The 23,365-nt window shown below is 44.8% G+C and overlaps 1 protein-coding gene across 4 annotated transcripts; it reads left to right on the top strand.

The window, feature by feature from the left end:
- The first annotated feature begins 213 nt into the window (after positions 1 to 213).
- On the top strand, positions 214 to 18,976 carry steap4 (STEAP family member 4). Of its 4 annotated transcripts, none has more exons than XM_070881326.1 (5): positions 220 to 366; positions 12,963 to 13,412; positions 13,601 to 14,128; positions 15,416 to 15,580; positions 16,024 to 18,976. In XM_070881326.1, the coding sequence occupies exons 2-5, from the start codon at positions 12,963 to 12,965 to the stop codon at positions 16,291 to 16,293; spliced, it is 1,413 nt and encodes a 470-aa protein (XP_070737427.1). In that variant the 5' UTR covers positions 220 to 366; the 3' UTR covers positions 16,294 to 18,976. The 4 variants fall into 4 exon arrangements, with proteins under 4 accessions (XP_070737429.1, XP_070737427.1, XP_070737426.1 ...); XM_070881325.1 differs by having other exon boundaries at positions 220 to 396; XM_070881327.1 differs by lacking the exon at positions 220 to 366 and adding an exon at positions 404 to 1,169.
- Positions 18,977 to 23,365: the final 4,389 nt, after the last annotated feature.

Here is a 23,365-nt window from a genome sequence, read left to right as displayed (position 1 = left end):
TGTGAATTGGCAGTACATTGCTGTGACCACTGTGTGGTTTCAGAAAGTAGGTCAGAATACTCATGAAATGCAGTTACATAATTCTGTGGTGTACATTTCTGGGAAAGATCAGTTAACATCAGTTTACCAACCATTGGGAATTTCCCCACAGTCTTCGAGAAGTTTGAGTGTAATTAGCACTGACATGCTGACAGACGGGGATAAAAAGGGAAAGCAATAGAAAATCCAGAATTGTGCAACCAACTATTTAAAGACGGAAAGAAATGGAAAACCTGCCAGACTGATAAGTTGCACATAAGACAAGACAAGTCAGCAAATGCAAGCATCTAGCTAATTTTATGGCAATTTCTGAAACTTCATAGTGTGGTGAGTTGGATCATTTCTGAAACACTGCAGGTAGGAAAGGAAAATGAAAGATATTTCATAAATGTATTTATTTCAATAATTTTATAAAGATATTTTATGCATATTCGCCATAGAGTCATGAAATAGTGGAGGTATGAAGTGCAAATTGTCGGTTTGTTTCATTTTTTTAAACCAATTTTCCTCTTTCCTCTGCTTTCCTAAGTTTCTGATTGAAGTTGAATGATCAGCCATGATCATATTGAATGGTGGTGCAGGCTCAAAGGGCCGAATGGCCTGCTCCTGCACCTATTTTCTGAGGTATAATATTAAATATTTTTAGCAGCCTTTCGGTATTTTGTTCAAGCAGATATTCTTCACGTGTAAGCAGAGACAGTGGGGCCAATATTTAATGCCTCCACTGGGCAGGAACAGGGCAGTAACGTTGCAGAAATCACAGCGCTGTACTTCCTGCCTCGTCTTTGAGCTGCCTGTCACCATTTTGATGGGGGTGGCCCAGGTGCCCACCTGAAGCAGACAGGAGCCTCATTAATGTAGTGAAATCAGAGTCCTATGATGTCAATATGACCCCAATGCTCTTTCCACTGGCAAACAGGAAAGTAACACGCAGTGCCAGACTCACCCAGTACTATCCAGGACCAAGAACTGGAAAGTGGGATTAGGCTGAATAGCTCTTGGTCGGCCGGAACGGACACGATGGGCCGAAATGACCTCCTTCCGTACTGTAAATTTCTATGATTCTATTATACTGGGTGGTACAGGCGTGAAACAACACTTTGGAAGTGTTATTTAAAGAGGCATTACTTGTAAGTACTCAGATCATTGGAATCTGTTTGCAATTCATGTGGCTGGATTTTTTTCAGAAATTTCTGCTTTAGAAGTTGCTGTATTTGTGCTTTATTCTGCTTCAAAGTATTCAAGAGACTCAGCGAGGGGCTGCATAGTGCTCAACATGGGAGTCGCCCTTGTTGCAAACAGTGACAATTTCTGTGCTGGTGTTTGGGAGGATTGAAGTGTGTGTCAGTGCTTGTTCTGGAGGATTGTCCAACTCCCCTCCAAGTCTTGTTCTGCAGGGTCTGAGTCATGGGATGGACCAAGGAAAATGGAGGGGGACAAGGGTCACCATGGCACAGAAAGGGTGCTGAATATATAATTTCTTGAGGAAGGAGAAAACCTACCAGTAAGTCGCAGATACCCTCCTGAACTTAGCCTCCGACCTTGTCATTTCCGGAGCTCCTGAAGCTGTTTGCTCCAATTATGTCGATGTCTTCCTTGCCCTCTGAGCGAGGGCCTGGATGGAGACTGGGCCCCCCTTCCATTCCCTCCTTCTGCTGCCCACCCTACTGCCCCACCTCCCCTCAGGTTCTGGTCCGCTCCCTCGTTCAGTGAGTTAGTATGTAGGATTGTGCAGAAGTGTGGGGTGTTGGACATCCTGGAGAGTTGTATGTTGGACAAGTTGGGTATGTTGGTAAGGTTTAATGCCCTAGGATGTCCAGGTTGGAGCAGCTTCCTATAGTCTGCATGCTGAGGAGGAGCAGCAGCAGATTCTGCGCAGGAAAGGGAAGTGGCCATGAGCAAGAAAGTGGTTCCAATGAGAAATGGCAGAGCAGTCAGCAGAGCAGTGAAATGCTTTGCAGTTGCTACCCAGGAAAAGCAGAATGCTGCTTGTGCCTGTTGTGAGGGCAGCAGCAACAGGTGAGTGTGTGATTGGAAATGGCGGGAGCGGGGGGGTACTGGTGATGTGTCCCCATGTGATTGAAAGAGAAGCACATGGAACTGCGAGGGAGTCAAATGTTTGGATACTGTGGGTGGGAAGCAGGGAGAGCTGTGGCGAGGTGTTAAGCAGAGAGATAGAGATAGCAAGACATCATGTTTACCTTGGCTGTCCAGGTAATGACATTGAAGTGCTTGCAGCACTGACCCATGCCCTTGGGGTGATGGTCCCGTCATTGATATTTTCAGCCAACTCCTTCCGGAGTCTGCCAGGGCATATCCCATGCTTTTTATATGTCTCAGATTTCCCGTGCTCTTGCTCACACAGGGTCAGAGGGTAAACTGTTCCATGTAGGAGATAACATCAAGGCGTCTGAGCCCAAGTGATTGAATAAATCAAATTCTATTCGTATTAAATGGTTTCCTTGTTTTTTTGCTGGCGTCTTGGGGATTGAATTCCTGCCATCCAAAGGGACGAGAATTTGCCTCCGTGCCCTCAGCTGCTCAACAAGTACCTCCACTTTGCTGCTGTCAACCATCAAAAAAACAGATTATTTGGTCATTTATCACGCTGCTGTTTGTGGGATCTTACTATGCACTTATTGACGACTGCATTTCCCTACAGTGCAACAGCGACTGTTTTGAAAGTAGTTCATTGGCTCTGAAATGCTTTGAGATATCCTGAGATTGTGAAAGGCGCTATATAAATGCAAGCTATTGTGAGGGTACACGCTAAGCTGTGACTGAGCAATGATATGTGACCTTTCAAGTAAACACATTGTCAGACCTTCACTGTAGCTTCTGAAATTCTGGAGGCTTTAGGTGCTGAAAGCCCTCTCAATGATGATGTTGCTCCCTTCACCCCTCCTCACATTCCCCTCGAGCGCCCCCCTTCCTCGGGGGCCAGGGTGGCTGGCAAACCGTCTTGACCTCGGCATCGTAGGGCTCGGGAAAATGTAACATCTGGGCCTCATCTGCTTAGGCCCAATCATCTTCCTGCCCAAAATCGTTAGGAAGCCACTGGCCAGCAGGTGGGAGCGGGATGTTGGAAGGCAGGAGACTGCCGTTGGGAATTGAAGGAACGGTAATTATTCGGGAGGGGCTTCGGGTGGTTCTCACCATCGGAGGAGGGTCGAAGATGGGGGCAGGGAAGACCTACATTTTCCTTGTGGGGCCCGAAGAATCACTCACGCTTAGAGGAGTGGGTTAAAATCGCAACCGGCAGCAATGGAGCGGGCCTTTAGCAGGAAAGTCCCTTCGGCGATTTTAACTGCCCACCTGCATGCCCTGTTTCCGCCGAGGGGGATGGGGTTAAAAGCGGCCCTTACAATTTGTACCTCAAAAGATGCACGATGCATCGAGAGAATTTAATGGCAGATTATTTGATATCAATGGCGTTTAGTTAAGAAAACAGCTATTTTCAATGAATTTGCATATTTGTTTCATGTGGCATAGTTTTTTTCACTACTTTTGATGAACTCCTGTTCATAATTGTGGTAAAGAAAGGGAAGGAAACAGTAAAACCGTAGAGGAAGGAAGGCAACAAATGCTGAAACATAACATGGAATGTACATTGGCCTCAAAATTTGGGGGTTTAGCGCCAGCTGTTAAGACTGGTTCTGTGGATAAAGTGGTGTCCATCTCGCTTCCATCCACTTCCAGCATGGGCTGTGCTGGATGCCATATTAGTGAGGGCAAAAAAAGAGGCATTGTTTAGCTTCATCTGAAGCAGGTGTTAGGCCATTAACGGATTCAAATAATGGACTTGATGCCTGCTTCTGTTCCTCCTTGCAAGTCTGGCTTCATTCTGAGGCAGTCAGCACAGGCAATGTGGTTGACTCGTAACTGTCTTCTGGAATAGCCTAGCAAGTCAATCAGTTGTATTCAAGAAGGCGGCTCACCACCACCTTCTCGAGGGCAATTAGGAATGGGCAATAAATGTTGGTGTTGCCGGTGATGCCCACATCCCATGAATTAATTTTTAAAAATCTAGCACCAGTAATGTTTACTCCCAGGAAAACAAACATTAAACGGTGGCGAATGAAAAAAAGGTAATCCTTTTCATCTCTGACCTCACTACCGACTCCGACCTCCAGGTCCTCGCCGATCTCTTCCCCCGATTCTGGTCACGACCTCCCCTCCCCCCACCCCGATCCTGGCCATGACTCCCACCCTAATCCTGGCCAGAACTCCCTCCCCCTCCCCCTCCCCTGTGTAAGGTTACAAATCTTCAGAAAAAGCACAGAAGGAGACCATGAACTAATAATTGATTAAGACAAGTGTTTGGAATTTAATATAAGCTTTTGGAATTAAACTGGATAATGGGAGCAAAAAGGCACTAGTCTTAGGGCAGGTGGTGACTCACCCCAATTAAGGACACTCTGTGGTCAGGAACCAAAGCTGACGTTATGCATAACAACAATGGAGTTGTTACATGAGGCCCTGAACTTGATTGGTCAAGGTTGAGAGGGGGGGGGGGGGGTGCGCGGAGAGGGAAACATGCTCACTGGAGACGCCAAGTCTGCAAGAAGACTGGACAACAAAGGAATCACCCCGCTGCACATTTTTGTGGAATGAGGTGTTGAGATGGGGAATTGATAGAGAATTCAAGCTCTGCAGCCTGGCTGCAGTTGTGAGAAAACACAGACCACATTGCATTAAGTCATCAATCAACTTGACATTTTAGGACCTTGGGTAGCGAGCCAATTAAAGGTTAACACACTATCAATTGAGCCAATAAGGTCAAAGAAGGCGAGTTCTTTTCTGTAAATTGAACCAGGTATAAGTACAGCCATTTTGGCCATGTGGTCTCAGAAGTTCAAAGGCCTGGCTTAAAACCAGAAGCTTGTTGCTGCTGCCAGAATAAAGTTCCATTAAAACTACAACCGGAGTTCGTATTTCATTGGGAATTAAGAGATCTAACAATTTTGGCGTCACAAACACGATCGCTGAGGGAAGAAACTGAATTTTGGACATCGGACCTACATACTGAGGTAAGGACTCCTCTTTATAAAAGTCCGCGGTCAAAAGTCTAAATTCGCCTCTCCTTCCTCGCTATTCCAAAGGCCTCCGGTTTGCGAACCCTCCAGTTGGTAATCAGCTCGAGGTCCCATAGACATCTAACTTCGGCGGTGTGTTAGTTAATTAATCACCGACCCACTGATCGGCTGGAAAGCCTACGACTCGCGACCCCAGTGAAGAAATCAGTATTATGGCAGCAGGAGATAAGAGCAAAGAATTGCCTACAACTGTTAAAGGCGGGCGGGCACCACCTGAGGTTTCGATAGATGAAATCCTCTAACAGTTGAAAGAATACATAGAGCAACAATTCAACTTATCTAAAACCTGTATTAAGATCGAACAAAAATACGGAACCTCCAAAAGGACAATGGTCCTTGGACGAGATTAGAAACATAGAAACATAGAAAATAGGTGCAGGAGCAGGCCATTCAGCCCTTCTAGCCTGCACCGCCATTCAATGAGTTCATGGCTGAACATGAAACTTCAGTACCCACTTCCTGCTTTCACGCCATACCCCTTGATCCCCCCGAGTAGTAAGGACTTCATCTAACTCCCTTTTGAATATATTTAGTGAATTGGCCTCAACTACTTCCTGTGGCAGAGAATTCCACAGGTTCACCACTCTCTGGGTGAAGAAGTTTCTCCTTATCTCGGTCCTAAATGGCTTACCCCTTATCCTTAGACTGTGACCCCTGGTTCTGGACTTCCCCAACATTGGGAACATTCTTCCTGCATCCAACCTGTCCAAACCCGTCAGAATTTTAAACGTTTCTATGAGGTCCCCTCTCACTCTTCTGAACTCCAGTGAATACAAGCCCAGTTGATCCAGTCTTTCTTGATAGGTCAGTCCCACCATCCCGGGAATCAGTCTGGTGAATCTTCGCTGCACTCTCTCAATAGCAAGAATGTCCTTCCTCAAGTTAGGAGACCAAAACTGTACACAATACTCCAGGTGTGGCCTCACCAAGGCCCTGTACAACTGTAGCAACACCTCCCTGCCCCTGTACTCAAATCCCCTCGCTATGAAGGCCAACATGCCATTTGCTTTCTTAACCGCCTGCTGTACCTGCATGCCAACCTTCAATGACTGATGTACCATGACACCCAGGTCTCGTTGCACCTTCCCTTTTCCTAATCTGTCACCATTCAGATAATAGTCTGTCTCTCTGTCTTTACCACCAAAGTGGATAACCTCACATTTATCCACATTATACTTCATCTGCCATGCATTTGCCCACTCACCTAACCTATCCAAGTCACTCTGTAGCCTCATAGCATCCTCCTCGCAGCTCACACTGCCACCCAACTTAGTGTCATCCGCAAATTTGGAGATACTACATTTAATCCCCTCGTCTAAATCATTAATGTACAATGTAAACAGCTGGGGCCCCAGCACAGAACCCTGCGGTACCCCACTAGTCACTGCCTGCCATTCCGAAAAGTACCCATTTACTCCTACTCTTTGCTTCCTGTCTGACAACCAGTTCTCAATCCACGTCAGCACACTACCCCCAATCCCATGTGCTTTAACTTTGCACATTAATCTCCTCTGTGGGACCTTGTCGAAAGTCTTCTGAAAGTCCAAATATACCACATCAACTGGTACTCCTTTGTCCACTTTATTGGAAACATCCTCAAAAAATTCCAGAAGATTTGTCAAGCATGATCTCCCTTTCACAAATCCATGCTGACTTGGACCTATCATGTCACCATTTTCCAAATGCGCTGCTATGACATCCTTAATAATTGATTCCATCATTTTACCCACTACTGAGGTCAGGCTATAATTCCCTGCTTTCTCTCACCCTCCTTTTTTAAAAAGTGGGGTTACATTGGCTACCCTCCACTCGATAGGAACTGATCCAGAGTCAATGGAATGTTGGAAAATGACTGTCAATGCATCCGCTATTTCCAAGGCCACCTCCTTAAGTACTCTGGGATGCAGTCCATCAGGCCCTGGGGATTTATCGGCCTTCAATCCCATCAATTTCCCCAACACAATTTCCCGACTAATAAAGATTTCCCTCAGTTCCTCCTCCTTAATAGACCCTCTGACCACTTTTATATCCGGAAGGTTGTTTGTGTCCTCCTTAGTGAATACTGAACCAAAGTACTTGTTCAATTGGTCTGCCATTTCTTTGTTCCCCGTTATGACTTCCCCTGATTCTGACTGCAGGGGACCTACGTTTGTCTTTACTAACCTTTTTCTCTTTACATACCTATAGAAACTTTTGCAATCCGCCTTAATGTTCCCTGCAAGCTTCTTCTCGTACTCCATTTTCCCTGCCCTAATCAAACCCTTTGTCCTCCTCTGCTGAGTTCTAAATTTCTCCCAGTCCCCAGGTTCGCTGCTTATTCTGGCCAATTTGTATGCCATTTCCTTGGCTTTAATACTATCCCTGATTTCCCTAGATAGCCATGGTTGAGCCACCTTCCCTTTTTTATTTTTACGCCAGACAGGAATGTACAATTGTTGTAATTCATCCATGCGGTCTCTAAATGTCTGCCATTGCCCATCCACAGTCCACCCCTTAAGTATCATTAGCCAATCTATCTTAGCCAATTCATGCCTCATACCTTCAAAGTTACCCTTCTTTAAGTTCTGGACCATGGTCTCTGAATTAACTGTTTCATTCTCCATCCTAATGCAGAATTCCACCATATTATGGTCACTCTTCCCCAAGGGGCCTCGCACAATGAGATTGCTAATTAATCCTCTCTCATTACACAACACCCAGTCTAAGATGGCCTCCCCCCTAGTTGGTTCCTCGACATATTGGTCTAGAAAACCATCCCTTATGCATTCCAGGAAATCCTCCTCCACCGTATTGCTTCCAGTTTGGCTAGCCCAATCTATGTGCATATTAAAGTCACCCATTATAACTGCTGCACCTTTATTGCATGCACTCCTAATTTCCTGTTTGATGCCCTCCCCAACATCACTACTACTGTTTGGAGGTCTGTACACAACTCCCACTAACGATTTTTGCCCTTTAGTGTTCTGCAGCTCTACCCATATAGATTCCACATCATCCAAGCTAATGTCCTTCCTAACTATTGCATTAATCTCCTCTTTAACCAGCAATGCTACCCCACCTCCTTTTCCTTTTATTCTATCCTTCCTGAATGTTGAATACCCCTGCATGTTGAGTTCCCAGCCCTGATCATCCTGGAGCCACGTCTCCGTAATCCCAATCACATCATATTTGTTAACATCTATTTGCACAGTTAATTCATCCACCTTATTGCGGATATTCCTTGCATTAAGACACAAAGCCTTCAGGCTTGCTTTTTTAACACCCTTTGTCCTTCTAGAATTTTGCTGTACAGTGGCCCTTTTTGTTCTTTGCCTTGGGTTTCTCTGCCCTCCACTTTTCCTCATCTCCTTTCTGTCTTTTGCTTTTGCCTCATTTTTGTCTCCCTCTGTCTCCCTGTATAGGTTCCCATCCCCCTGCAATATTAGTTTAACTCCTCCCCAACAGCACTAGCAAACACTCCCCCTAGGACATTGGTTCCAGACCTGCCCAGGTGCAGACCGTCCGGTTTGTACTGGTCCCACCTCCCCCAGAACCGGTTCCAATGCCCCAAGAATTTGAATCCCTCCCTGCTGCACCACTGCTCAAGCCATGTATTCATCTGCTCTATCCTGCGATTCCTACTCTGACTAGCACGTGGCACTGGTAGCAATCCCGAGATTACTACTTTTGAGGTCCTACTTTTTAATTTAGCTCCTAGCTCCTTAAATTCTTTTCGTAGGACCTCATCCCTTTTTTTAACCTATGTCGTTGGTACCAATGTGCACCACGACAACTGGCTGTTCTCCCTCCCATTTCAGAATGTCCTGCACCCGCTCCGAGACATCCTTGACCCTTGCACCAGGGAGGCAACACACCATCCTGGAGTCTCGGTTGCGTCCGCAGAAACGCCTATCTATTCCCCTCACCATCGAATCCCCTATCACTATCGCGCTCCCACTCTTTTTCCTGCCCTCCTTTGCAGCAGAGCCACCTACGGTGCCATGAACTTGGCTGCTGCTGCCCTCCCCTGATGAGTCATCCTCCCCAACAGTACTTAAAGCAGTGTATCTGTTTTGCAGGGAGATGATCACAGGGGACCCCTGCACTATCTTTCTTGCACTGCTCTTCCTGCTGGTCTTCCATTCCCTATCTGGCTGTGGACCCTTCTCCTGTGGTAAGACCAACTCACTACACGTGATACTCACGTCATTCTCAGCATCGTGGATGCTCCAGAGTGAATCCACCCTCAGCTCCAATTCCGCAACGCGGACCGTCAAGAGCTCGAGGCGGATACACTTCCCACACACGTAGCGCCCAGGGACACCGGAAGTGTCCCCGAGTTCCCACATGGTACAGGAGGAGCATATCACATGGCCGAGCTCTCCTGCCATGTCTTAACCTTAGATACCCTTAAATTGGTAATAACAGTGTTGCAGTTCACTTACTGATATAAAAAAGAAAAGAAAAGCTACTCACCAATCACCAGCCAATCACTTACCACATTGGCTGTGACGTCACTTTTTGATTACTTTCTACTTCTATTTTGCTTTCTCTCCCGCTGTAGCTGCACCGGTACGCTGGCTCTCGATCTCCCGCTGCGCCTTTTATCGGTCGCTCCCCTCTCACCATTAAAAGGGTCTGGGGAAAAACGACCCTTATGAAAAATAAAGAGCGAACTAGATGGTCTCTAGCCGTTACGGGACAGATCCAAAAGCGGAATGAAATTATAATGTGTTCCCAACATGATCGAGAACTGACCAGTACAAAGGACCAATTGCAAGCTGTTTGTGCACAGCTGCGACAGAAAAGACTTGAACTTGAAAAGTCGGAAGCGGAAGTTAAAGATCTTAAAGGTGAAATTAAAGAATGGAAAAAATCATTAGGTCAAGAGACAGTAATAGGAAAAGGAAAATGCATCGATCAATTCCCAGGGTACCCATGTTTAGATAAATTAAAAGCGCAAACCCGAAGACACGACCGAGGAATAGATACTGATTCTGAATCCTCCGACGATACAGGGTCGGAGGATGAAGAATTAGGGGTGCGCTTTGCCCCGTTTAAAAAAAGACGAGTTGTAATCAAATCAGAAGAGACTGCGGATGAGGACGGAACCAAAAAAACGAAGAAAAGGGTGTATGCAGAATACTTAGTTCATGATCCGGCAGACCCAGAGAAAATTGATAAATGGTCCAAGGAATTGCCCAATCCAAAGAAAGGGGGAGTAAAAACATGGGACCAATTGGACCGCTTAAGAAATATATATTAACTTCATCCCTGGGACGGAGTGCAAATTTTGACCATAATGGTGCCAAAAACACAAGGAAGAAAATTGCACGACAAGGTAGAAGAAGCTTTGGGGCTAAATTTGGGGCAGCAGGAGATAAGAGCAGGATGGGAGGCGATTAAACACTGGCTGCAAGCCTTCAGTCCAGCTAAGACAGACTGGGGAAAAATTGCAGCCTGCCAAAGGAACAGAGGAGGTCCTAGAGTATGACGAGCGGTTAGATGCACATGGCTAGAACATTCGGGTATGAATAATACGGATGAGGAAATGGATGAACAAGTGTTTGGACCCCTGAAAGCAGCTTTCATGGCAGGTCTAAAGCCAGAACTGTCCAAAATGCTTAAGGTAGTGTTACCGGACTGGGAAGGTAGAGGAACTACCTTTGCAGCATTGGTGGATCGATGTAACCAATTAGATCGGGATATGGGAGCTAAAGTCCGAGCCCTGAAGGCTGTGGGATGGAAATCCCAGGATTCCGATAAACAGTTATTCGGAAAATTACCCGGAAAATGTCATTATTGTGGGAAAGAAGGTCACTGGGCCAAGACGTGCAGGGCAAAACAGCAAGGTCATGGCCGGGGAAGAGATGCAGCCAGGGATACAATTCAGCCAACAAGCCAGGCTTGTCACAAGATAACGACCTCATAGAAGCATTTAAGCGACTGACAATACAACAACAGAAGGAGTTACTTGGGATAGCAAAAAACGATTAGAGCCCACCCTGGTCCACCTCTTCGCACTAATACAACAAAGGGGAGATGGGCTATATATAACTGTGAGGGTGGGCGATAAGGATGTGGACTGTCTTTTAGACACGGGCGGAATTAACATGCTTACCCCTACAATATGGAGACTTTTTGCCGTTGGATGGTAGGGCACATACAGCCTGTGGAGTTGGGGGCCATAAAATGGAAATTAAAAGGACAACACCGGTACTTATAGGGCTGGGTCCACATGAACTAACCACGCTGGTCTGGATAGGCCCAGTAGATCAACCCCTTTTGGGAATGGACGTTCTAATCCAAATAGATTCATCGTTGCATTTTGAGAATGGTCGGGTGACATGGTCAATTAGAACTTTGAAGAAAGAAGAATTGAAGGAACACCCGATATGGGCTAAAGATAAGAACGATTGTGGCCTACTCCAGATGGAGCCTGCGTCATTTACAGGGACCAAGCCTCCATGCACTAAACAGTATCCCATCAGTCCAACTGCCATCGCGGGAATCTTACCGGTTATTCAGCAATTGGAGAAACAAGGGGTGCTTATTAAAACGTATAGCTCCTCCAATAGCCCCATGTGGCCGGTACAAAAATCTAATGAGACTTGGCGTTTGACTGTCGATTATAGGAAAGCTAACCAGTGTATTGATCAAAAAGCTCCTTTGGTCGCAGATCCCTCCACCATTTTTAATGCCCTCAAACTGGAACATAAATATTTCTCGGTTATAGATATGGCCAACGGATTTTGGTCGGTGCAGTGGTTTGCTTTCACTGTCCAAGGACAACAGTATACTTGGACCCGGTTACCGCAGGGTTTCCACAACAGCCCTACGGTATTCCACGTGGCTTTACAAAGCCATTTGCGAGAATTACCTAAATTGAACCAGGTATAAGCACAGCCATTTTTGCCATGTGGTCTCAGAAGGACAAAGGCCTGGCTTAAAGCCAGAAGCTTGTTGCTGCTGCCAGAATAAAGTTACATTAAAACTACAACCAGAGTTCGTATTTCATTGGGAATTAAGAGATCTAACAGGAATCATTTTGAGTCTCGCAGACTCCATGTACAAACTAGGAACAGTAGAGTCCATTATTGCAGTCAATTAACCAGGAGCACCAGAAAACAACCTATCGATGTAAACACATTCTGAGAAACCGCAGTGGCGGGAGATCAGTCAAAACATGGATATAAATATGCGAGCTAGAAGCAGCTCAGGAGACAAAAGAAGTATAAGGAGACGTGTACACACAGAAGAACAGAAGCAGATGGGCGTAGAAGAATGGTACCCATACAGGTAACGTATACCCACTACCAGTTGTCCATCAACGTTCGGCAGGGAAACGGAAGCGTGGTACCGAAGCGAGGTACGGAACATACACGGAAGGAACAGCACTGCAGAGAACAACCAGAAGATTAACCAACCAGTCACGGAATCAATGACTACGAACTTACAATAACGACAACCAGGAAGGGTGATTGTATGTTTTCAGTTGATTTCTTTCAAGTCTAGTTCTGTAGTTTTAATTAGTTTTTCTGCGTAATAAAACTGACACTGGGTTAAGCCTAAATTTTGTGCCACGTGTTGCCCTTTTCCCCTATAAGTTCCAAGGTCTAAGAATCAGGGTATAGTGTAAAACAAATACACGCCCTACATCTGATCCTACGACGGCCTCACTACCCGCTCCCCCCGCCCCACTCTAATCCTGCCCAAACCATTCCCCACCCTGATATTGGAACCCAATATCCTCTGTGTTACCACTTCAAAATAATTAAATATATGTCAGCCTATATTTTCAGATTATTCAATAAAAAATAACATCTGCTTTTACGTTTTTTTTTACAGATGGAGAATTCTTTCGTCATGGCTGGAGGTGGTGAAACTGCCCATAAACGGGACACGATTTGCATTTTTGGCACTGGGGACTTTGGCAGATCCTTTGGTATGAGGCTGCTCAAGTCAGGTTACCCGGTGGTATTTGGTAGCCGAGACCCAAAGCACTCGATCCTGCTGCCAAGTGGAGCGCAAGTGTTTAGCCACGCAGATGCCCTGAAAATATCCAAGATCATTTTCTTGGCAGTTCACAGAGAAAACTATGATTTTCTCCCAGCTCTGTCCGATTTGCTCGATGAAAAAGTGCTGGTGGATGTGAGCAACAACATCAGAATGAACCAATACCCAGAGTCCAATGCACAGTATCTGGCTCAGCTGGTTCCCAAAGCCAATGTGGTGAAGGGATTTAACACCGTTTCAGCCTGGGCCCTGCAGTCAGGCAGTCTGGATGCTAGCAGTCAGGTAAGATCACATACATGTCTACTGATTATGTGGAGAAAAATTATGTTAGCAAGGATCATCTAAAACTATTGTCTACACCGATCAACTTACTGTATTTTAGAAACAATATAAATTAGATTGTGCTGAATATATTGGATTGCAGCATCAATATTTTCACCAGTAATAAAAATTATTGTTCCATGTTTCAGGTCTTTGTCTGCGGCGATGACAATAAATCCAAACAACTGGTGATGGATGTTGCCAGGAGTATAGGCCTCACTCCGTTAGACCAGGGATCCCTTCTAGCAGCCCAAGAACTGGAGAACTACCCTCTCCAGCTCTTTCCAATGTGGAGACTACCCTTTATTATAACGGCGGGTCTCACAGTATTCTTCTTCTTGTACTGTACGGTGATTGATGTAATCTATCCTTATGTAAAAGAAAAGAAGGATAGTTCCTATCGGCTTGCGATTTCAGTTCCTAATCGTATCTTCCCGAATGTCTCGCTTATTCTACTTAGCTTGACTTATCTGCCTGGTGCGATTGCTGCATTCATTCAGCTCTACAGAGGGACAAAGTACAAAAGATTCCCTGACTGGCTCAACAGGTGGATGTTGTGTCGAAAGCAGCTTGGGCTTGTGGCACTTGCCTATGCCTTCCTTCATGTTCTCTACACATTGATCATACCGACTAGATACCCGGTTAGACAGCGCTGGATGCAAAATATCATTGAAGCGGTAATAACATTATCATTGCGTGTATTGTTATTTTAGGGCATTTTTTTTTTTAACCAATGCCACAAGGCTATTGCAGAAGCAAATAGAGAGTTGGGATGAACTGCCAGGATGATCAAATTTTTTGAATCTCACAGAGAGGTCCTTACAATTGAGAACAAACAATGGGTTGTAATTTGCAGCCCCTATGGGTGCATACGAGATGCACAGGCACCCGTAAGGGCCACGTAAATTCTAGGATTTTGTGTGTGAAGCGCCTGTGCGAAAACCTGGAACTTGCAATCTGTCAAGAATTTTCTCGACAGATCCAACGCATTCCCAGGAAAAGGACATCCATGGGCGGAGAGTTGGGCTATTTGCACGTGAAATTCTTACGCCTGGTAAATGCGTATGGCCTGCTTTTACTCGTGTAAGAGTTTAAAAAAACATAAAAATAAAATGTTATCAATCACTTATACATTAAAAACCCTGTGTAATAAGGTAGGTTTATTTTTAGCCCCATTAAATCATGTCAATTTATTTTTCCAAAATTAAATTTAATTTTAAATATTGAATTAAATGCCATTTTAATTAAATTTAAATATGTAATGTTTGTTTCTATTTATTTGAAGTGTATATGTATTCTTGGAGGTATTTGCATTCATGCTTTATGTGGTTTCCGTACGATTCCCTTTTATTGGCCGGCCCACATGATCCCAGAAGTGCTTGTGAACTGCGTGCTCCCCCAGGCTACGTGGGCCTCTACCCGGGGGTACCCAGAGATGCCCAGGACCGCGAGTCTCCGTACCTCGTGGACCACCAGGTACACAACATTTTATTTGCGGATCGGAGGCATTTACCCGTTGGGAAGCCTCCGACCGCAAATTCAAGCCCATAGTGTTAAAAAATGTCTCAAAATGACATCACTGCAACTATTCTGTAAACCGCAAGTCAAACTCATTCCCATTTAAAGTTAAAAATTTCCATCAATATTCAATGATCTCAGCAGCTAAACAATATTTGGAGGGAAATCAGGGAGCACTTTTTCACACGCAGCAGAAAACTGGAATTTCCTTCCCAGATGCTGGGACACTTGAAACTTTCAAAACTGAGCTCGATAGCTTTTTGTTAGGTAAAGATATCAAGGAATATGGAGCGAAGCCAGGTAAATGGAGTGCAGATCAGTCATGATCTAATTGAATGCAGGCTCAAGGAGCTGAATGGCCAATTCCTGTTCCTAAATCCAAGGGTCATAATGCACATTATGCTGCATTTACTCCATTATTTTGAAGTTTCCCTTCTTTCTTGCAGTCAAAGAAGAATGAAACGACGGAGTTAAACAAAGTGAAGTCCTGGCGCGGCGATGTATATTTCGCATTAGGAATGCTGGGGTTTGGTCTTTATGTTTTGCTGGGCATTACTTCTCTTCCATCAGTCAGCAATGCTGTAAATTGGAGAGAATTCCGATTTGTGCAGGTATCACTTACTGTGTATGTGTGTTGAACCAGTAACTCAGAACACTAAATTAGATAAAGATATCACATTATTAATACAGACATCACACTATTATGTTCGGGCAGAGTATGCCCACCCCTCTGATACAGACATACTTTACAAGTTATCCTCTACAGCAGATTCTCTTGAAATCAATACAGCTTAAAAGTTTATGTTGGTCCTTTCAATTAATAAAGAAAAAAGACCACTGATAACAGAATTATGCAGTTTGATTTTGTATCAAAATGCACTTAATTTAGTTTTTTATTTGGAAATGCATTCATCAAGGTAGTTGAGATAACTGAAGTTACATGTGTGATTGGAATTGTCTTTGCTTATAGCAATATCAAATAAAAGTTTGTAAATTACTGGATTTTACTGTTGTACATGAGAACTGACTAAATGATTTCTCCATTGTCTTACAGTCCAAGCTGGGCCATGTAACCCTCCTGCTGTGCACTGCGCATGCTGCATTATTTGGTTGGGACAGATTTCTGCAATCAAGAAGGTACAAATGGGGACTTCCACAAGCATACATGCTGGGCATGGTGATTCCCTGCATTGTGCTGGTTCTAAAGCTGATTCTTATAACTCCGTGTGTGGACAGAATGATCACCAGAATCCGGCAGGGTTGGGAGAGCAAATCAAAATATAAAGCAGCACCAGTGTGCATTAACAATGCATCGCTTATATGAAGCATATTTGGGGCCAGTTGTCCTCTGTTTTGTGCCCAGGAAACTCTCCGATCTTGAACACAAAGCAGAGGACAAACGGGCAGAGCTCCATGATGCCAAGTTTCATGTACACTTCAAATAAATAGAAAAAAACATTGCTCCTTGTCCAGTACCACCACGAAGAGAGCGAGGGCCAGAGGACTTCTGTTGTTATTGGACAGCACCCAGTCAACTCCAGGCCTGCAGTAGCAGCTGACCTTCCTACCCACTTACCGGTGCTAGGCCTTGCTGAGGTGGGTTTGTGCCAGGGGAATGTCTGGCCAATTTAAATGGCCTGAACCCAGAATTCTGACAATATAAATCACCTGAGAGGCTTCGCCACCCGATTAACGCATTGGCGGCACCGGAGGGACTGGAGTGCATCATCACGCCCGGCAACCAAATTTTAATTTGATTTTACGTTTTAAAGTTTAATTTGTTTTAATTGCCGGTGCTTTTAGTGTCCCCCTCTCCTTTTATAGGGGACACTGGAAAAAGGAAAAATTTGATTTTAGTGCCCAAAAAAAAACCAAAAAAAAAAAGAAAAACACAAAAACAAAAAAAAAAGGGCCTTGTAAATGTCTGGTATGTCTTCCAGGTCGGGTGGCACGGATACATGTTTTATGTTTTGCAGGTAGACTCTAAAAGAGTTAACGCATTGGCTGGGCGAGGGGGAAATTGTTCCCTTTTGTTTTTATTTCTAGCAGTTTTCTCCCGCACAGTGCTTTTTTGCAACAGGCGAAGGACTGGTCTATGACTCTGGGACCTGGGTTCAAATGCATCCCATCTGATGGACTAAAAGATTCTTCCATAGCTGGCTGTGAAGATCCCACATGAAATGAATTTAGACAGTCTCAAAACAGTTTCTTTTTCCGACATTTAACAGTTACTGTACTCCAAAAAGTAATTTATTGTGGGAGGTGCCCTCAAAAGTTTAGACATGATAATACACTACAAAAATGCAAGTATTCCTTTCTTTGGTGGGCAGGAGTCGAAAGAATAACAGTGGCACTAAACTGGCACTTGAATGACGACGAGTGTTGGAAATGGGAAGATGTTGCAGTGGTAGAGTCGGAAATGCTCTTCTGAGGATGGGGTGGGGCAAGTATTTCGGCCAGAGTAGATTATGATTTATTCTGCATCTCACTGGGCTGTAAATCACCAGGACATTCTTGCTGATAATGTTTGTGAGGTGGAGGGGAGAGTGTGTTAAATTGGTCTTGGACAGAAGCGTAAAGCAGGAGATAATGAATTGGCATTCCGTTTGACAACAATGAAAAAGAAAATCGTTCAGGGTGTAAAACAGGCTCCTGATTCCCTACTGATCATTCTACAACGCCTCCCAAAGACCAATTTCACCCCCTAGGTTCCTGGTGGAAAATGGAAAGAAAGAATGAATGAAAGAGAGAAAGAAAGAGAGACAGAAAGAGCGAAAGAAAGAAAGAGCGAAAGAAAGAGAAAAAGAAAGAATTGTATGATGTCATCGCCATGCGCGGCGACCCCTCACCCTTTCCACCCCGCAGAGGAAACAGGCCCAGGTTGCGAAGCTGGCCGACATCTGCTCGCAGGGCGGAAGTTAAAAGGGAGAGCTCCAACGCCCTGCGCCGCCATCTTAGATGTTTAGCCGACTCTCCGGTTGGCTGCATTCCCTGTTCTTCTCTGCACTCCATTTTGGGTGCTAGGCTGCAGGCCTGGTCTCACGCTGCCCTGGTGGCCTAGTGGAGGCCATCAGAGGTCTTGCAGCGTACGCAGTGGCCCTCCCCTTTAAGTGAAGTGGAAGGGTGTTGAAGCACATCAGTGCTAGGTGAAGCATCCACGTAGCGCTGCAGTCCTCGCCCCAGTAGCGCCTCGGGACCCATCCCTAAAGGAAGTAGAGCACGCGAGATTGCGCTCCACTTCCTATGAAGGGGGGGTTAAGCCCAATTTAGCAGTGGGGGCGGGACATCTGCGCCGGGCATAGGAAGTCCTGGCCCCAGCTGGTTATCACTCCCAATCAGGGCGTAGGGTAATTTCGCCCCCTTTATTTCTACATGTAAGACTTGGCTTATTTCAAATCAAAATAATTATAATACTCCTCTTGATGGGCAGAAACAGAATAGAAATCATACAGCCTTTAATCTAGTAACTAATCCTTAAACAGATAGACAGATTTTTGAGCGATAGGGGAATAAAGGGTTATGGGGAGCAGGCGGGGAAGTGGAACTGAGTCCATGATTAGATCAGCCATGATCTTATTAAATGGCGGAGCAGGCTCGAGGGGCCAAATGGCCTACTCCTGCTCCTATTTCTTATGTTCTTATGTAAAGAAGTCTGGTCTATTCTGTACTGTTCACTCACAGTATCTGGGATCTATCTATATCATTAGTGCTTTCAGCACAAAACTTTGCACACTGGATGCGTATTTGAGGAATTCAGGCACACATCCTCACAATTTTCTATTAATTAAAATTAGTGGATAGGAAATTTGGGTGGGGTGATCCCGAATTTCCAATACACACTTCACATGCTAGAAGTGTATCTTTACCCCTTTATCTTTTTTTGAATTTTAGATCTTTGACAATGTATTGGCAACAAAAATGAAAGAAATGCTGTATTTTTAATGATCTGTATATAATTTGTAATGTCATGATAGCAAAAATGAAAATAAAGCTGTGTTCTTCAATAATCTGTACATAATATATAATTGTATGCAACAATGAGCAAATCTTCTGTACATATAAATGCATTGCAGGAACAGAGACCTGGGGGTACACATACACAAATCTTTCAAGGTGACAGGACAAGTTAAAAAGCCTACAGGATTCTGGGCTTTATAAATGGAGGCATAGAGTTCAAAAGTAAGAGAGTTATTATTTAAACACTGGTTAGGCCTCAGCTGAACAATTGTGTCCAGTACCAGGCACCAACTTTAGGTCTTAGAGAGGGTGCAGAGGAGATTTACCAGAATGGTACCAGTGACGGGGAACTTCAGTTATGAAGAAAGACTAGAGAAGCTAAGATTGTTCTCCTTGGAGCAGAGAAGGTTAAGGGGAGATTTAATAGTGGTGTTGAAAATTTAGAGTAGATAGGGAGAAACCCTTTCCACTGGCAGAAGGGTCGGTAAGCAGAGGACACAGATTTAAGATAACTGGCAAAAGAACCAGAGGGGCGATGAGAATTTTTTTTACGCAGCGTGTTGTTATGATCTGGAATGCACTGCCTGAAAGGGTGGTGGAGGCACATTCATAGAAACATAGAAACATAGAAAATAGGTGCAGGAGTAGGCCATTCGGCCCTTCGAGCCTGCACCGCCATTCAATGAGTTCATGGCTGAACATGCAACTTCAGTACCCCATTCCTGCTTTCTCGCCATACCCCTTGATCCCCCTAGTAGTAAGGACTACATCCAACTCCTTTTTGAATATATTTAGTGAATTGGCCTCAACAATTTTCTGTGGTAGAGAATTCCACAGGTTCATCACTCTGGGTGAAGAAGTTTCTCCTCATCTCGGTCCTAAATGGCTTACCCCTTATCCTTAGACTGTGACCCCTGGTTCTGGACTTCCCCAACATTGGGAACATTCTTCCTGCATCTAACCTGTCTAAACCCATCAGAATTTTAAACATTTCTATGAAATCCCCTCTCATTCTTCTGAACTCCAGTGAATACAAGCCCAGTTGATCCAGTCTTTCTTGATATGTCAGTCCCACCATCCCGGGAATCAGTCTGGTGAATCTTCGCTGCACTCCCTCAATAGCAAGAATGTCCTTCCTCAAGTTAGGAGACCAAAACTGTACACAATACTCCAGGTGTGGCCTCACCAAGGCCCTGTACAACTGTAGTAACACCTCCCTGCCCCTGTATTCAAATCCCCTCGCTATGAAGGCCAACATGACATTTGCTTTCTTAACCGCCTGCTGTACCTGCATGCCAACCTTCAATGACTGATGTACCATGACACCCAGGTCTCGTTGCACCTCCCCTTTTCCTAATCTGTCACCATTCAGATAATAGTCTGTCTCTCTGTTTTTACCACCAAAGTGGATAACCTCACATTTATCCACATTATACTTCATCGGCCATGCATTTGCCCACTCACCTAACCTATCCAAGTCACTCTGCAGCCTCATAGCATCCTCCTCGCAGCTCACACTGCCACCCAACTTAGTGTAATCTGCAAATTTGGAGATATTACATTTAATCCCCTTGTCTAAATCATTAATGTACAGTGTAAACAACTGGGGCCCCAGCACAGAACCTTGCAGTACACCACTAGTCACTGTCTGCCATTCTGAAAAGTACCCATTTACTCCTACTCTTTGCTTCCTGTCTGCCAACCAGTTCTCAATCCACATCAGCACACTACCCCCAATCCCATGTGCTTTAACTGTGCACATTAATCTCTTGTGTGGACCTTGTCGAAAGCCTTCTGAAAGTCCAAATACACCACATCAACTGGTTCTCCCTTGTCTACTCGACTGGAAGCATCCTCAAAAAATTCCAGAAGATTTGTCAAGCATGATTTCCCTTTCACAAATCCATGCTGACTTGGACCTATCATGTCACCTCTTTCCAAATGCGCTGCTATGACATCCTTAATAATTGATTCCATCATTTTACCCACTACTGATGTCAGGTTGACTGATCTATAATTCCCTGCTTTCTCTCTCCCTCCTTTTTTAAAAAGTGGGATTACATTGGCTACCCTCCACTCCATAGGAACTGATCCAGAGTCTATGGAATGTTGGAAAATGACTGTAAATGCATCCGCTATTTCCAAGGCCACCTCCTTAAGTACTCTGGGATGCAGTCCATCAGGCCCTGGGGATTTATCGGCCTTCAATCCCATCAATTTCCCCAACACAATTTCCCGACTAATAAGGATTTCCCTCAGTTCCTCCTTCTTACTAGACCCTCTGACCCCTTTTATATCTGGAAGGTTGTTTGTGTCCTCCTCAGTGAATATCGAACCAAAGTACTGTTCAATTGGTCTGCCATTTCTTTGTTCCCCATTATGACTACAGGGGACCTACGTTTGTCTTTACTAACCTTTTTCTCTTTACATATCTATAGAAACTTTTTCAGTCCGTCTTAATGTTCCCTGCAAGCTTCCTCTCGTACTCTATTTTCCCTGCCGTAATCAAACCCTTTGTCCTCCTCTGCTGAGTTCTAAATTTCTCCCAGTCCCCGGCCAATTTGTATGCCACTTCCTTGGCTTTAATACTATCCCTGATTTCTCTTGATAGCCACGGTTGAGCCACCTTCCCTTTTTTATTTTTACGCCAGGCAGGGATGTACAATTGTTGTAGTTCATCCATGCGGTCTCTAAATGTCTGCCATTGCCCATCCACAGTCAACCCCTTACGTATCATTCACCAATCTATACTAGCCAATTCACGTCTCATACCTTCAAAGTTACCCTTCTTTAAGTTCTGGACCATGGTCTCTGAATTAACTGTTTCATTCTCCATCCTAATGTAGAATTCCACCATATTATGGTCACTCTTACCCAAGGGGCCTCGCACAACGAGATTGCTAATTAATCCTCTCTCATTACACAACACCCAGTCTAAGATGGCCTCCCCGCTAGTTGGTTCCTCGACATATTGGTGTAGAAAATCATCCCTTATGCACTCCAGGAAATCCTCCTCCACCGTATTGCTTCCAGTTTAGTTAGCCCAATCAATATGCATATTAAAGTCACCCATGATAACTGCTGCACCTTTATTGCATGCACCCCTAATTTCCTGTTTGATGCCCACTCCAACATCACTACTACTGTTTGGAGGTCTGTACAAAACTCCCACAAACGTTTTTTGCCCTTTGGTGTTCTGCAGCTCTACCCATATAGATTCCACATCATCCAAGCAAATGTCCTTCCTAACTATTGCATTAATCTCCTCTTTAACCAGCAATGCTACCTCACCTCCTTTTCCTTTTATTCTATCCTTCCTGAATGTTGAATACCCATAGATGTTGAGTTCCCAGCCCTGATCATCCTGGAGCCACGTCTCTGTAATCCCAATCACATCATATCTGTTAACATCTATTTGCACAGGTAATTCATCCACCTTATTACAGATACTCCTTGCATTAAGACACAAAGCCTTCAGGCTTGTTTTTTTAACACCCTTTGTCCTTTTAGAATTATGATGTAGTGTGGCCCTTTTTGTTTCTTGCCTTTATTTACTCGGCCTTCCACAATTGCTTTTTACCTTTCTACCATCTGTTTCTGACTCCATATTACTTCGCCCTATCTCGCTGCATAGGTTCCCATCCCCCTGCCATATTAGTTTAAACACTCTCGAACTGCATTAGCAAATGTTACCCCTAGGACATCAGTTCCAGTCCTGCCCAAGTGCAGACCGTACCTTTTGTACAGGTCCCACTTCCCCCAGAACTGGTTCCAATGTCACAGGAATTTGAATCCCTCCCTCTTGCACCACTGCTCAAGCCACATATTTATTCTAACTATCCTGCTCCCTCTACTCTGATTAGCACATGGCACTGGTAGCAATCCAGAGATTACTACCTTTGAGGTCCTACTTTTTAAATTTAACTCCTAGCTCCCTAAATTCAGCTTGTAGGACCTCTTCCCGCTTCTTACCTGTATCGTTGGTACCGACATGTACCACGACAATTGGCTGTTCACCTTCCCTCTCCAGAATGCTCTGCAGCCGCTCCAAGACATCCTTGACCCTTGCACCAGGGAGGCAACATATCATCCTGGAGTCTCGGTTGCGGCCGCAGAAACTCCTATCTATTCCCCTTACAATAGAGTCCCCTATCAATATAGCTCTCCCACTCTTTTTCCCACCCTTCTGTGCAGCAGAGCCACCCACGGTGCCATGAACCTGGCTGCTGGTGCCTTCCTGAATGGCGGTTAAGAAAGCAAATGGCATGTTGGCCTTCATAGCGAGGGGATTTGAGTACAGGGGCAGGGAGGTGTTGCTACAGTTGTACAGGGCCTTGGTGAGGCCACACCTGGAGTATTGTGTACAGTTTTGGTCTCCTAACTTGAGGAAGGACATTCTTGCTATTGAGGGAGTGCAGCGAAGATTCACCAGACTGATT

Source organism: Pristiophorus japonicus, chromosome 5, assembly GCF_044704955.1.
Source record: "Pristiophorus japonicus isolate sPriJap1 chromosome 5, sPriJap1.hap1, whole genome shotgun sequence".
Lineage (NCBI taxonomy): Eukaryota > Metazoa > Chordata > Chondrichthyes > Pristiophoridae > Pristiophorus > Pristiophorus japonicus.
This window is presented reverse-complemented; position numbering and strand designations above follow the sequence as displayed.